The sequence below is a fragment of the Lissotriton helveticus genome, chromosome 7 (genome assembly GCF_964261635.1).
Source record: "Lissotriton helveticus chromosome 7, aLisHel1.1, whole genome shotgun sequence".
NCBI lineage: Eukaryota > Metazoa > Chordata > Amphibia > Caudata > Salamandridae > Lissotriton > Lissotriton helveticus.
Window position 1 is genome coordinate 843,084,504 of NC_136068.1, and position 16,237 is coordinate 843,100,740.

Consider the following 16,237-nt stretch of genomic DNA (forward strand, 5'->3'; position numbering starts at 1 on the left):
TACCTTGTCACAGAGTAGGATGGGAGTCAGAGTGACTGCAGACCCCACTCACTCTGTGACCAGGTGTCAGTGATAGAAACTTGACCCAGGGTACTTCAGGGCTTAAAACTGAAGCTTCCAGATATGAGACTATCAATGATGCTCTCCCTCATTATGAGGGGGAGGGCCTCGCGGACCTTTGCCGGGCTGAAGAGGTCAAGCCCACAGGAGCTGTCCCAGCAAACTTCAGCTCAGGCAGCCAGGAGCCTACGTATGAAGAACATGCCTAGCACCTGGCTGCCTGACCTGAAAATAAAGTGTCTGTCGGCTGACCTTTGCTCAGCCTGACAGACACACATTATGTCCAAAGGAAGCGGGGCGTGGTCCCTCCGCCCTTAAGGACAGTCCGCAGATACCTGATTTAGAGTTTAGCGGATTGGGTTACTCTTTTACAACCATGACGAATATGCCTTTCGCCTTATTACAAGTGACATCGGATATTATGCAATAATGAAATTAGGGGGATGGGATGTTTATCACATTTGTGATGGAGTAAACGTGTCTGCCAATTTCTAAATCAGGCCCTTTGACTCTGTGGTGGTCACACAAGACAATGAATTAGGCATGGAGTTCAAGTTCATTTCTGATGCCTTAATTTTCTCCCCCCACCCCCCATTTAACATATGGCTGCAGCATAAAACCGTTATTGTGCCAGTAGGAAACCAAATGCATTCAATAATGGCTACTGAGCATCACACCCATTCTACCCCAATGGGGACATTAATGGGAGAGGTAGGGCAGAGGAACTCTGAAAAGAGAACAGCAATTGACGATATTAAAATACCATATTTTACCTGTTGATTGCATGCACAGGAGGAGGTGGGGCTCCAGCTAATCGAGCACAGGCATAATAATCCCCTATTGACTCAACAATGCCGGCCAAGGTAGCACTGAACATACCCAAAACTCCAGCAATTGTCACTACAGGCAATCCCCACTGGCCTGTAAAAACATGAAAAGGAAAGTTTAAAGCTAGAATGGAAATAGATCATTTACACGGATACTGACTGACAATTCTTCAGCGAGTCTTTATCAGCAGTCAGAGCTATACACCTTAACTTCGCTAAATTTTAGAATACCATCAACCTCTAATCTGGAGACACCGGAAGCAATCAGTATTAATTTACTGCTGCAATATTCCACATATTACTTGAAGTTTTATATAGTATGTCACAAGTACCTACCTGTTTATGAAACTTTAGGTCACTCAATATATTGATGATACATTAACACTGATTGTACTATATTGTATTTTATCGCATTGTACTGCAACATGTATACAGCGCGTACTACCCCTATGTAAGACTCCAAAGTGTTTGCCTACCCTGGTGCTGTGTAGGGTGTGTGGTTGGAAGGGTGTTGTCCTTGTTTTTGAGCCTATATGGAAGTGTTTCCATTTCGTGCGTGATTATTTATTTTATTTTATTTTAACATATTTATAGAGCGCACAGCTACTCAGCTGAGTGTCCCGGCGCTAGCAACTGAAGCGTGTTTATTGTGTATTGCATAATTTATTTATAGATTGCTCTTACACCAAAGCTTCAAGACACTGGTAAAATAGCAAAGCAGATAAAAAGTAAGACCATTTGGCCATAACGATGAACGTTTTCAAAAACCCAGATTATGCCCGAGTTTGGCAGCCAGGTATGTAAAAGCTTTATTTTTTCTCCAATTAGTCATTAGAATTAGAAATTGGCCTCTAGATCTTAGCTGCGGTAGAGGCAGAACTTCTTTTTCCAGAACTGCAGTGGGTTGTTTGTATAATGCGGTGCATAATGATCAAGACAGGAACTGTATCCACTGCTCCACCTACAGCTAGTGAAGGCTACTTAGTACCGGTAAGATATGCTGACATCCTAGGGTGTGGACAATAAGGTGAGCAGCAGTGGCGTGTACTCTTTGTAGGTATCTCAAACTTTTTGTAGAGCCACACAAGTTAACAGACATTCCCATAGTCAAGATGGGATTGGACTAGGGATTGGATTATGTATAATTCTATTGACTAGCTGTGCGGGTGGCTGGCTCATCCTTTGTGACCTGTGAAGGGATATTTCCGTAAATATTCTATGATCTGTCTGGTTCAAAGGTATAAATTAATCCACTTTAGAGCATTTTCACATATTCTGAGATGGCAAAGTCTATAGTAAGTAGTGTGTAGGGGTGGAGAGAGTCAAATGCAGCTGATATTTCAAAAACGATAGGGCTACAACTTTGTTCTTGCCCTCTGCGAGGTTTAGGTCCTTTCAAATGGATATGATGCCTGACTATGCCTCTGCCTGGTCTGATGCTGGATTGTTGATCTAAAATGAAGTCTTGTTTTTCCACACTGATCTTTTAATAATTTTTCCTCGGAATGGGCCATTTGATATTGGTCTGTTGTTTGCTAAGTCTTATGGATTGAGGTTTTTCTTTTTGAGGAGTGGTATAATGCAGGAGGTATACAGCTTAGTTTGAATGAACCTAGTTACAGGAAACGGTTTACGTTGCTTAATCTTCTAGCTACCTCTCCAAACGATATTGTTGAACATTTTTGGCGGTGCCAGGTCTGAAGATTATTCGAATGGTTTGCTTTTGTTGATAACGCCAAGGACATTTTATCTGAGAGGGCATTTGTCGCAATTTGGTTCTGCCTATTCATCACGCCCAGAATTTTTGCTTTTAGGATCACCTGATTTTGGACTTTTTACTGTGGATGAGTCTCACTACATGTGTCTCACCAAATGTATTTACATGGCAAATAGACTGCATGTGTTTACCACCAGTGTCCGCCTTTTAAGATAAGGTCACTGCAAAGCAGCAAGGGTAAGGGCCACTTGGCTGATATACTTGAACATGTGTACATATGCGTGTGCACGTGTGTGCTCTGTGCGTGGAAGACTACTGCAGCCCGGTAACAGCACACAGTTAGCCTAGCGCAGTTGGGAATCTGCAGGAGTAGATATTGACCTGGGGTCATTCCTATAATGTTAGTATACACTAATAGGGAAAGTCAGTGTAATTTACTGTTTTGTCCGTAGTGACACTTTATTACCCACATGGGGAGAGTACAGCCTTAGAGTGCAGTTTTGCCTCACTTTAGCCTACAGAGACCAGTGACATATCAAAATGGGATGTAACCTGTGCAGAAAAATAAATTCTACAAGTTCCACAAAGATATCTGTACGATTTATTTGTCAACCAGATTTGTCATATTTCTCTGTCTCAGCTCATGATCAGAGCCCAGGCCTTTTGTCACCCTGCTGTGCTGGGTTAATTCCATTTCTCTCCAGCAGCAGGAACAAAGCCCTCCCCACACAACACACAGTTCCTGAGGAGGAAAGGGGTGGGGCAGAATGATCTACATCAATCAATCAGTTGTCACACTGGACCAGGGAGTGGCCTGCCCAAGCCCACTGAACAAAGAAGGGTGTCCAGTTCCTGGATCCAATACTGGAGTGGGCTCTCCTTTGAAAGTCGAGTGAAAAAGGCACAGGCAGTAATGTCAGGGTGGAGCTGAGGCCCCAGAGGAGATGTGAATAGTGACTCCTGGATTATGCCATCTTGAACTGTCACAGTATGCTGTGCAGGAGGGTTGGGACAGAGGTGGAGAGGTGGCATGGCACCATAGGATTGGAATGGGGGGCCTGACTTTGGGAACCTACCTCTAAAATCTCTTGCACAAGGGGGAGACTCTCTCTTGCATGGTGATTTCTCTGTGCTTCGCTGCTGGAACTCTGGACTGCAATGGACAACAGGAAGGAAGTACCCTCCGATTCCCACAAATGACTAAGGACTCTGCCCAGTTGACCCCAGGACTAGTTGGTCTTCCTAGGGGCCAGTGAGGCTGGTTGCTTTACACCCCCAGAGGACCAGTTGAGGGAAATCCCAGAATTTCTGCGCCCAGAAATCAAGATCAGGAGGAACTCTTGTGCAGGGAGCCAGAAGAACCAGCTCCCGGAGGACTGCACCACTTTGGAGGTCTGCTGCAATTGCCACTTGTGGCTAGAGCTCACCATCAAGAGTAAAATGAGCCTAAGATCGTCAAAAGTGGTCCGAGTTATGTCATTTAAAAATGTGGCTGTCTTTGACCTTTTCAACAAAGAAGCACACAGGGCTCTGCTGATGTTTCATAATCTAACCATGGAGGGGGGCAGGGCCTGGTGGTCAGCGCAGGGTTTATTTATTTGCATGCGTGGCCCCCCCAGTCTCCCCTTTGGACCCGGGGACTCCATCCTTAGGGCATATTCATAATGGAGAGGGCTGAGCTGAGACCCCATCCCAGATCCCTGAGTGCTGAAACGACAGGGGGAGCACCGTCACAGCCCCCAAGTGGTGATGGGCCCCATGCCTGTGTCTGTGGAGGGCGAGCTGCCACCGCCAAGTGTACACCGGCCCACATGGCAGGGTCAGTATCCTGTCTGAATAGACTCACTTGTGAGTGGGACAGAGGGCTCCATCAGTGAGTCTTTTTGCCGCCTCAGAAAGCCCCTAGAATAGTGGATCTTGATATTGTTTATATCATAACTTAGGAAAACTTGGGAAGGGTAGAGGCTGGGGAATGACTGGGAGCCTTCCACTACACCAGTGCAAATAATATAATATATTCTGTGGTTTCTAATGCTACTTGGAAATTAAAGCACCACTGAATTTCGAACAAACAATCAGAGACGGAGAGACAGAATCTGCTGTCATTTGTGAGAGGATGGAGACCTCTTCTTGACTCCCTTGTATCTAAGCACTGGTTGTGCGTGTCCCATTGTCAGGGACACTGTCCACAGGTAGTGGCAGGGACATAGTGAACAAGAAATGGAACACAGCTAAACTTGGAGGAGAGGACCTTATGTCTGAGTCTGCCTGTGGGGAGTTGTGGTGGGGAGAGGCTGAGGCGTGGCTGTTGCCCCTTTGCAATCAAGACAGTTAGTGACCCTCAGAAGGGTGACCAAATGCCCTCCTGCAGCCTCCTTGGAAGTCTTAAAGTTGTGAGGACAGGGCTATTCAACACTTGGACAACTTCTGTTAATATTACAATTCACCGCTTTATGTACAAGATCACGTTTGTAAATGCCTTTGGGAATAACGTCAAAGATGATTCCTGAATGCATATATGTATGTTGCATAAATCAAGAAATACAGTTTAAAACATGATTCACAAATATATGATCTCATGTCAGTGAGACGCCCAACTAGATACCATTTTAAAAAAGACCAAAATTATTCCAGATTCTTTCACAAACCACCCAAAATGCCACCAAGAAAGCTTGGTCACAAAATGTGCCAGTTCTGGTTCTATGGACCCTCAAAATTACTAGGTAGTTAGATCTCACGGTAGTGAGACAAAATAACGAACTTAAAATATCGATATACAATAATATCGATGTTTTAATTTGGATAGTAAAGAATATCGATGTCCAAAATATCGACAGACAGAATATCGTTTTTTTAAGGTATGTATGTTACTAATATCGACTTTAATAATATCGAAATTTTGTTTAGTGTTATGTATTTTAATGTGTTGTTTATATGTTTGTTAAACATGTTTTGTAATGTATGTTTGAAAATTTGTAAATTTGTTTACATTTTGCGTTTTAGTATCAGAGCGGGTTGTGGGTTTATAGGGGAAAAGGGTGGGAAGTAATTTAATAATTATTAATTAATTCATATATGTTTGTAAATATTTTTAATTAATACTTAATTGGTAATTAATTAATATTAATTAGTTAATTAATTAATATAATTTTGTACATATTTTTAATTAATAATTAATTGGTAATTAATTAATATTAATTAGTTAATTACATTAATTAGAGTAATTTTTTTATATTAATACTAGCAAGGCTTCAAATTTTTGGGTGGAATTCAAGATGATGAATCAGACTACGCAACAACAAAATTGGCAGATAGACAGAGGTCGGGGACAAGGAAGAGGATACAGAGGAAAAGGCAGAGGAAGAGGCAATCCTGGAGGAAACACACCAAAAAACAACGGCCAGTCAGGAGGGGCGGCTGGAACAAGTGGAATTACAACAACCCCAGTGGGAGTGGAAACACGGGGTCAAAAGAAAACACGAGGAAAATGAATCGACGAAATGTGGTAAACCTCTCCTCTCATATACTATCGAAAGTAGAATATGATGTGTTACAGTTTGGCCTCTCTTTTTGTCCCTCGGCTAATTTTAACTATTCTCAGGAACGAATAGACTTATTTAAATTTACCAGAAAGTTGCGACTTCACAAATGGAACAAGCTTAAGGTGAAGAATGCATCAATGATTGTCCCCAATGTTGAACCAGTAAGTGAGACCATTGAGGAAGTAGAAACACTTATTGCTATGAAGGATTTGGAGTTCGGTACACCAGACAATACTCCTAATGATGCAACCTCTTTGGGTTATAGAACAGATTTGAATTGTCCAAATCATTTTAAATCTAAATCGACTTTTAACCCGACAATACCTGCTTGTAGTATTGACACCTTTGAAACTCTAGTCATAAATGATTTCAAGGACCTTGCTAAAAATAAGTGCTGGTTCAATGACAATCTGAGTAAAGCAGAAAGAGTAGCCATAAAGTCACTAGAAGATGACCCCTCTATTGTCATTCGTCAATCGGACAAAGGGGGGAATGTGGTTATAATGAATGTTGAAAACTACATTAATGAGGGTATGAGACAATTGAATGTAAAAGAATGTTATGAAGTCTCTTCCTTACAGAGGATTGAACAAAGTAACAATACTTACTTTGAGATGTTGACTAATTGGCGCTTAAGTGGCATCATCGAATGGGATGAATACTCTTTCTTGCTAAATCGGAACCCTAAAATAGCAGTTCTATACTTACTGCCTAAGCTACACAAAGACCCAAACACTCCTCCGGGCAGGCCAATATTGTCTTCGATTGGTTCTCTTTTGGAGAACACGTCAAGATACATTGACTTCTTTTTGAGACCCTTTGTTGAAAATGTTCCATCGTATTTAAAAGACAGTAGAGATTTTATCAACAAACTCACTGACTTTGAGTGGCAGGATGGCTATCTACTCATTTCTTTAGACGTATGCAGTTTGTATACGTCTATTAGACATGAGGATGGCGTTAGAGCCTGTTGGAAATTTTTAAGTTCCAGATTTATCTCTTACCTGAATCACTCTGAGATGATTATTCAGATGATCAGATTTTGTCTGGAACATAATTTCTTCGTCTTTAATGATGTCTATTATAGACAACGACAAGGGACGGCGATGGGAACTTGTTTTGCTCCCAGCTTTGCTAATCTTTTTATGGCGGGCTGGGAGCAGCAAGTAGAGAAGGCTCATCCGATGTACCGCGGCCATGTGAAACTATGGCTGCGCTACATCGATGACTTGTTCATCATCTGGGATGGGACACAGAGTGAAGCAGAGAATTTCGTGGCAGACCTGAATAGGAATGACCAGAATATTAAATTGGAAGGCCACATGAATACTCAGAGCATGGTGTTTCTGGATTTACATGTGAAGGTGTTTAATAAGAAACTAAAAACCAGTCTATACCGCAAAGAAACTGCGGGGAATACCTTATTACATGCGGACAGTGGACACCCCAAAAGTTTGATTAAAAGTATTCCGTTTGGTGAATTTCTCCGGGCTCGGAGAAATTGTAGTACTGAAGATGACTTTGTGATTGAGAGTGTGTGCATGAGAGAGCGTTTTGTTGAAAGAGGATACCAATCTTCTATCATAGATGCTGCACTAAAAAAAGCCAGTGAAGTCAGCCACCAATCTCTTTTAGCTTCCAACGAAAACTCAAAAGCTGTAAACACAAAAGAGGTAGTGAGGTTTATTTCTACCTATCATTCCAGATCATGGCAAGTATACAATACTTTTAAACGCCACTGGAACGTCCTTAGGACGGAACCTACCCTGAGTGAAGTGTTGAGTGAGAATCCCATGATGACTTATAGGAAAGCTCATTCCCTGAAGGACAAGTTAAGCAAAAATGAAGTGAGCATGAATACAATCAAGGCAAGTGACATCAAAGGCTTCTATACTTGCATGAAATGTAAGGCTTGCAGGTATAGTCATAACATCAAAAGAGTCTTCTTTCCTGTTGAAGCAGTCGAAAAAACCATCAATAAACACCTAACATGCCTGTCTGAGTATTGCGTGTACGTTTTGACGTGCCCATGTGCTAGGAAGTATGTAGGGAGCACGATGTTCCCTGCAAAGAAACGTGTCCTAGAACACATGAGATCCATTGATAACAAAGATCAAACCTCACCCATTGCACGTCATTTCAAGGAACAACACAAAAGCAACAGAAATTTGCTTAAGTTCTTCGTAATTGACAAGTTTCCTGCCATGAAAAGAGGTGGTGACAAAATCCGCAAGTTAAGACAAATGGAGAACAGGTACATCATTGAGCTTGACACCCTGATGCCCAGAGGTTTGAATTCGGAGGAAGAAATGAAATGGCATCTAGGGGACTAGGTTTCAGGTTGCATACTATATGATGTCAAGTGTTTCTGTTTAATAATTGTCCTGGTTATTTAATTTGGACTGTAACATGTTTTGGGCTCAAGGTCTACACAGTGCCTACTGTTGTTTTTAATGAACTATTAATTTTATTATTTGGTTTCACCACTTTAATTCACTTAGTTTATGACTCGTAGCCAATTTAGAAGCCCCTGGTTGTGTTTGACAAGGATTTTGACTGGCATTTTTCTATTTTGTGTTTCAACTGTAGGTATTGACTATGTAATGATGCACAGGAAGAAACATCCTTCTGAGACAATTACTCTTGGATTGGTTCGAGTGAATGCTCTGTCTTATATATCTCACTTGGGACTTTACACTATATGTAATGTACTTTGCTATAGTTTATGTAACACAAACTCACTTGAGAATGATACAAACAAGAACAACTTGAGTTAACCTTATGAATTGGTAAAACAGAATGCATAAAATCTCACTGGGGTTTGGATATATATGGGGTATTTTCTCCAAATTACAAATTGGGTGCAGCTCACTTGAGGTCTCATTATGCGAAATCTGGAGTGTTTCATATATGATACTTAGCTAGAATGCTATCTGTACTGAAGAACGCGAGATTAGCGTTTTTTTAAATTATTTTCTTTGAAGGATGAAACACAATATAATTGATAGGAATTGGTCAATTTACTAGAAATGTCTTTGTTGAAACACATTTTGCCAAAAGAACGTATAACTTGGGCTATCTGATTTATGCATAGGTACTCCACTCTAAGATGGCCACCATGTTTAAGCTATGAGTCCTTTGTTTATTTTTCACATATCACGTGAAACTTTATTTATTGTTTGTTCATTGGTTTTGGAATTACCCGTGACCAAGGCGAGTTTCCTCGCCGAAACGCGTTGGGTTTGTTCCATGGTTTATCACGATGCTGCATTCTGAATAAATAATGGATTTGGAAAAGCGTACTTTGTTGTGAACTTTGATCCCCGGATTCTCGAGGAGAGTGCGAGAACGTAGCGCTGCTACGTATTGTGGACTTGAATATTTACACAGGGAGACCTTTGCCCCTGTACTGCACCGCTGTCTTGGTGTCCCGGCGTTGCAAAGGATGTGGATCTGAGTAATTAATAGATCGCCGGTTGACCGCGTTCCGAACTTGCCACAGACGAAAGAGCTGATGAATTCGATCTGAAACCCTATGGTATACGGACACTGGGAGTGCAATACGGCTTGCTGGGAGCCTGGGAAATACGAGGTGGATTTGCCTGCAGTCTCCTGAAGCTCCGCGAAGGGTGAGTCCTGTCTATGTCACTTTCCGGTGTAGTTATCAAAAGGGTATTGTGTTAAACGTGCAAGATTGAGCATACTCGCCGGTAAAGAAAATTGCAACAGGCGGCTTTTTTGCTCTTACGGACTGTTCGGAAGTCTTCGAACTGGCAATACAAACTGTGAACGCGACTGTCCCACGCCGGACTTCCAGTAGAGTCACATTCTGGAGGTCAGTGTGCGGGGGTCCTCGAGAAAGGATCATTAACTTTGTTGAAGTTTGTGCACATTTTCCTAATAATTATAACTATATATGCAGGCAAGAGGGGGGATCCCCACGTGATCAGTAACCATGGAAGAAGATGCGGAGGCACGAAGAAGACTAAGGGCCCAATCTATGTTTGTGCAAAGTACAAACAGCTCTACTAGCAAGGAGCCAGTGTCATCTGGGAAAGGAATGATGAATAAATACCAGAAACTAGAAAAAATGATACGGAAAGAAATATCCCGATGGTGGGAAGCCATCACTCTAGAGAAGTATCAGGAGGAGAAAAGAATTCCCAGAGGCCTGCGAATTCTAATAGCTCCATCGCATGAAGAACCAGATATTGAATTAGCGGAAGAATGGGCTGAGAACCTAATGGACTGTTCAAATCGCATGCTTTCTATCCTAATCATGAACACTAAACCACTGGGTCTGGGCTCCCACGGGCATTGCTTGCCACACTTGGATAAAGAACAAAACAGTTGCAAATGCCACTAATTTTTCAAATAAGCATCAGTTGAATAAACATACAATTGAAACAATATGTTTGAGAGAAATAAATTCTGTTTGTTTTAATCTTTATGCATTTTCATTTGAACACTTCTATTTCAAAATAATATTTCAATGAATTCATACAAATATTAAAAACCTGGAGTGCACAACCAATATCGTATACAGTGATAACAAACTTGTACAATATTTACAGTGAAATACAATTTACTCGACATTCGTTCTTCACTCATACACCATTCAATCCACTACAAACAAGACAAACTCACGACAAAACATGAATGATTCGAAAAAATTAACTGGATTAACTCTCCAGTAACAAAAGCCAAATATTTTTAGAAATCTATACACTCTTTCCTAGTTGGTGATTCGATTATAAATTTTTAAGGCTATTAACAGGGTCTACGCGTTTCGAACTACCATTCTTGCGTAGTTCTCTTCAGGACCAATCTGTAGTTCTCTTCAACCCAATATACAAGAGGTCGCATGGACACAAAATGCCATACACGACAAATCTTGTTTTGCAATCCAGCTTGTATCGTCGAGCGCCAGGTAGGTGAGGACACTTGAGTTTCGGGCAAGGGCAGTGTAGTGTTCATGTTTTCCCCCCCACAATAGATTTTTGTGCTTTTTCATTACAGATTGGTCCTGAAGAGAACTACGCAAGAATGGTAGTTCGAAACGCGTAGACCCTGTTAATAGCCTTAAAAATTTATAATCGAATCACCAACTAGGAAAGAGTGTATAGATTTCTAAAAATATTTGGCTTTTGTTACTGGAGAGTTAATCCAGTTAATTTTTTCGAATCATTCATGTTTTGTCGTGAGTTTGTCTTGTTTGTAGTGGATTGAATGGTGTATGAGTGAAGAACGAATGTCGAGTAAATTGTATTTCACTGTAAATATTGTACAAGTTTGTTATCACTGTATACGATATTGGTTGTGCACTCCAGGTTTTTAATATTTGTATGAATTCATTGAAATATTATTTTGAAATAGAAGTGTTCAAATGAAAATGCATAAAGATTAAAACAAACAGAATTTATTTCTCTCAAACATATTGTTTCAATTGTATGTTTATTCAACTGATGCTTATTTGAAAAATTAGTGGCATTTGCAACTGTTTTGTTCTTTATCCAAGTGTGGCAAGCAATGCCCGTGGGAGCCCAGACCCAGTGGTTTAGTGTTCATTGCTAATTGCAGACAACAGTCTGTGTGGTCCTTTCCCCAGTCCAATTAGCTGAGTTAGGATTGTGAGCCAGCGAGCTCTTTTTGATCCACGTGTGGTAGATAGAGAGGTACCACTCAGTGGTTCCATTAGTTTTGTGTGTTTGTGACCTGGCAGTGGAAATTGAGTCAAGGTTGTGATAGTATGTCTGAAAATGAAGCCTTTGCGTACAGCGAAGAGCACATAAGAAATTTATTAGCTGCCCCCCCGTTATTCGTGTCCGCATCACTAAGCGTCTCGGCTCAGAACCAAAACGAAATAGACAAACTGACCAGACTCAAGAAGAAGCAAATTCGCACAGACCTACACGGTCATTTTCTTTTGCAACATTTAAAAGGTGGCACTATCCCTGGTGGACTACAAGTAAAAAACATCCCAGTAATATTCACCGAAGACCCTATATATAAAAAAGGCTACAGTTACATCGAGACCAAATGTAGCAGAGATCTCATGGTATTGACTATAGAGACGGCACAAAGATTGTCGAAAACACAACTAGAGGAAATTCAAGCTCTGGAATCTGCAATTTCAACCAATCAATTGATCACGGATGCCAAAACTTTACTTGACAAAGTCCAGAAAGACATTGTTGAATTTAAAGATTACACCGTGAATCAAAAAACAGCACAATTCGAAAAAGACAAACTTAATTTTAACTTGGAAAAAGTTTATCCTTTTCTTCAAGCCGACTTCTATTCAAGACCGGAGTCAAAAAGACATCTGACACAATACCAAGGTAGATCCTATAACAAATTTATAACCTTCTCGGACACCTCGTCATCAGGCAGTTCGAGCGAAGGTGAAAATTCCACACATCAAAACAATTACAACAGAAGGGGTGGCCACCAACAACAACATCAAGGATTCCAGCAACAACATCAGGGATCTCCTTTTTTAGGCAGAGGCCAGACGAAACAAAGAGGCAAAACAAGGAACACCACTCAACCATGGGAAATGTCAACGAGGAGGCAAAACTACAAAAACTAATGCCGTCTCCCATATTTAATTTATCCGACAAGATTCTAACGAAGGATGAAGAATCCATCTTACGGAAAGGATTAACATTTGTGCCTTCCAGACATACGGACTTCATCAAATTAAAAACTGAAACCATTGAATTTTGCAGGAAATTAAGGTTAAAATTATTTTTTGCAGAGAATACGTATCAAATGCCAACGGAAACAACGGGCCTACGACAGAAATCTACCTTTTGCCCTCCAACCAACAAAGTCCCAAAGGAACTGATAACATTCGAACGCACCATGTTATCAGCCATTACCCAAATGGAAAATAACAAAAAATGGATTAAATACAACATCTCAAAAGCTGAACGCATCGCCCTTACCAATTTGAAAGCAGATACATCTGTCATTATTAAACAGGCAGATAAAGGCGGTTCGATAGTCCTTTGGGATAAAGAACTATATATCAAAGAGGTGACTAGACAACTGGAGGACACAACATGCTATCGGAAAATCCCAAAAGATCCTACATCTGACCTCAAAAACGAATTATTCGGGTTTTTAGATGAAAGTGCAGCGCAAGGATTCCTAGGCAAAAAAGAATTGGAATTTCTGAGAACAAAACATCCAAGGACACCCATTTTATATGTATTACCAAAAATACACAAAGATGCCTCGGCGCCCCCTGGACGCCCAATAGTTTCAGGCTGTGGATCGTTATTAGAACCGATCTCCAAATTTGTGGACTTTTTCTTAAAACCATTTGTTCAACATGTCAAATCTTATCTACAAGATACTACAGATTTTTTGAACAAATTAACTACCATCCAATTCGACAAAAACAGGGACTTAATGGTAACCATGGACATAACGTCCTTGTACACCAGAATACCGCAAGAAGAAGGGCTCAATGTCCTTGAAGTGTACCTAGAGACACGCGAACGACCGCACAAGGTGCCAACATCATTCATTAAAAAACTCGCGGATTTCGCTCTCAAAAAAAACTATTTTAACTTCAATGGGCAATTTTTCTTCCAAACAGGAGGGGTGGCAATGGGATGCCCCTTTGCTCCAGAATTAGCCATTTTATTCATGGCAAAGTATGAGGATGCATTTGTCTACACAAATAATCCGTTCTCCCAATGGATAACTAATTGGCATCGTTTCATCGATGACGTGTTCTTCGTATGGACTGGATCAGAAGACAATTTAAAACACTTCCACCAATGGCTCAATAATAGAGTGCCAATGATCCACTTCAGTTTGGACTACTCATGTGATAAAATGCCATTTCTGGATGTGGAAGTATATCCCTCCATGGGTGGCTTGGTTACAACACTATATAAAAAGCCTACAGACCGGAACAAAGCACTACATTTTGGAAGCAACCACCCGCGCAGCCTCAAAGAAAATTTGCCCTATGGGCAGTACCTTCGTATCCGCCGTAATTGCACAGAAAAGGAAGAATATCTCAGGCATGCGGATACCTTGACCAAAAATTTAAAACAACGCGGTTACCCCAAAAAACTTCTCAAGAAATCCTGTAAGAGAGCATGGTGGACACCAAGAGAATGTCTACTGGAAAGAAGACCAAAAAAGAATACAGATAGGATGGTATTTGTATCAACCTTCTGCCCGAATTCAAACACTTTAAAGAAAGTCGTAAAACAGAATTGGCATCTGGTCAAAGATCTAGACCAAATGTTGAAAAAGGAACCCTTGTTTGCATTTAAGAAAAATCATAGCATTTCCAACCACTTGGTAAGAGCAGCACTACCGACGATCAAAAATCCTGACTTGAGAGATATGCTGCGTCTGCCTCCAATTCAAGGCCACCACAAGTGTGGCAATTGCTCATGCTGTGAGTCAACAAAAGAAGGCAAAATATTCACCCATGGTTCAATTAATTGGAAACACGAAACTTTCTCGAATTGCAAAACAAGATTTGTCGTGTATGGCATTTTGTGTCCATGCGACCTCTTGTATATTGGGAAAACCAACCAAGAGGTGCGCGTAAGAATTCAACAACACAAATCAAGAATCAAGAACAGTGTTGCTAATGCCCCCTTGGTCAACCATTGGAAGGAAAAGAACCACCACGAAAGCGACCTAACATGGACAGTTATTTCCAAAGTGGAGAACGACAACAGAGGAGGGGATCTGGATGCCAAACTGGTAAAAAGAGAGGCTATGCTTATTTTGAAGTTCAACACTGCATTCGCCGGATTGAACGAATTGTCGGAAATTTTCAAATTATAAGTTTGGTCAACCCGCATTTTCTGAAATTTGGACTATACTACAATTAGGACTGGGTCTGTGCCACCCCATATGCCAGCCGCACAAACCAATGTCCCGTATGAACTGCCGCGAATCATAAGTCAGGCTGCCGAACTAGTAGGATGGCGCCTGTGCCACCCTACATGCCAGCCGCACAATTCAAAGTCTGCCGCTTCTGCACTAATTGCCGCAAAGTACAAGTCAGGCTGACATCTTAAACCTTGACTGACCAAGGAGCAGGACCAGGTCGGTGCCAGCCCCCATGCGAGTCGCGCAAACTCAGCCCACCGCAATCTCAACTTCCGTGTGCCATTTTTACCAGACACAGCACCGACAGTGGCTTCATTTACAGCGCACGTCCAAACATTACAATGATGCCCTCATCCAACTGCCCTATCCATGCAGCTTGAACATCACTAGGTCGTTTAAACAACTACCGCCCCACCCGGCTTGCCATTGCAAGCCTCGTTTCTACGCTCATATTTACATGGCAATTCACAACACAGGGTAAATAAACCATACCAACCCACTGCTAATCGGTGGTTGTCCATGCTCGTGAAAACCCGGCTCAATAAAGTTTGATCTTCGGCCCCGCGGGACTCCCTGGGACTACATTACCCAGAATCCCAGCGGAACCAGGAAATGCCTGCAAACCTCTGCAGCGTCCAGACGCCGGCTGATTCTCAACGCGACTGAGCCACGAATTGCCGAGTAAGTGTCCTGGATCCTTGGACGACAAGCGAGCCAGTTTGCGTTCCATTGCAGAAACGGACTGAATTGACACATGCCCCCTCCGTGTTTTGTCCCCTCAGATCAAAAATTGCAACGAAGGAAAAAAGAAAAAAAGAAAAAAAGAACCGCTTCTCCACACAAGACGCCTGCCTCGTCCCAACCAGGTAACAGTGTGTGCATGACCCCGCTCCTAGTCAATTCTAGGACCATTATCAACCCGGCTGACTGAGATGACACTCTCTCTCTTCCCCCAGACAGGCGAGTCAGGCCAGCCTGCAAGCGCACCCATATACCCCAAGTAAGTCATGGTGGTGAATGTATGGTTGCCTGCCAGTATGACAGAGTCAGTGCAATTCATGTCTGATTTTGGCTTTTGCTGGTGTTTTTTAGATTGGGATCACTAACCTTCCAGCTTGTATCGTCGAGCGCCAGGTAGGTGAGGACACTTGAGTTTCGGGCAAGGGCAGTGTAGTGTTCATGTTTTCCCCCCCACAATAGATTTTTGTGCTTTTTCA

The 16,237-nt window shown here is 41.7% G+C and overlaps 1 protein-coding gene across 3 annotated transcripts in view; it reads right to left on the bottom strand.

Annotated features, from left to right (window-relative positions):
- SLC23A1 (solute carrier family 23 member 1) overlaps positions 1-16,237 on the bottom strand; it is a 447,395-nt gene that overhangs the window by 50,716 nt on the left and 380,442 nt on the right. For all 3 annotated transcript variants that reach the window (XM_078653352.1, XM_078653351.1, XM_078653350.1), the window contains one exon: positions 834-981. In XM_078653352.1, the coding sequence (XP_078509478.1) occupies positions 834-981 (148 nt within the window). The remainder of the gene's footprint in view (positions 1-833; positions 982-16,237) is intronic.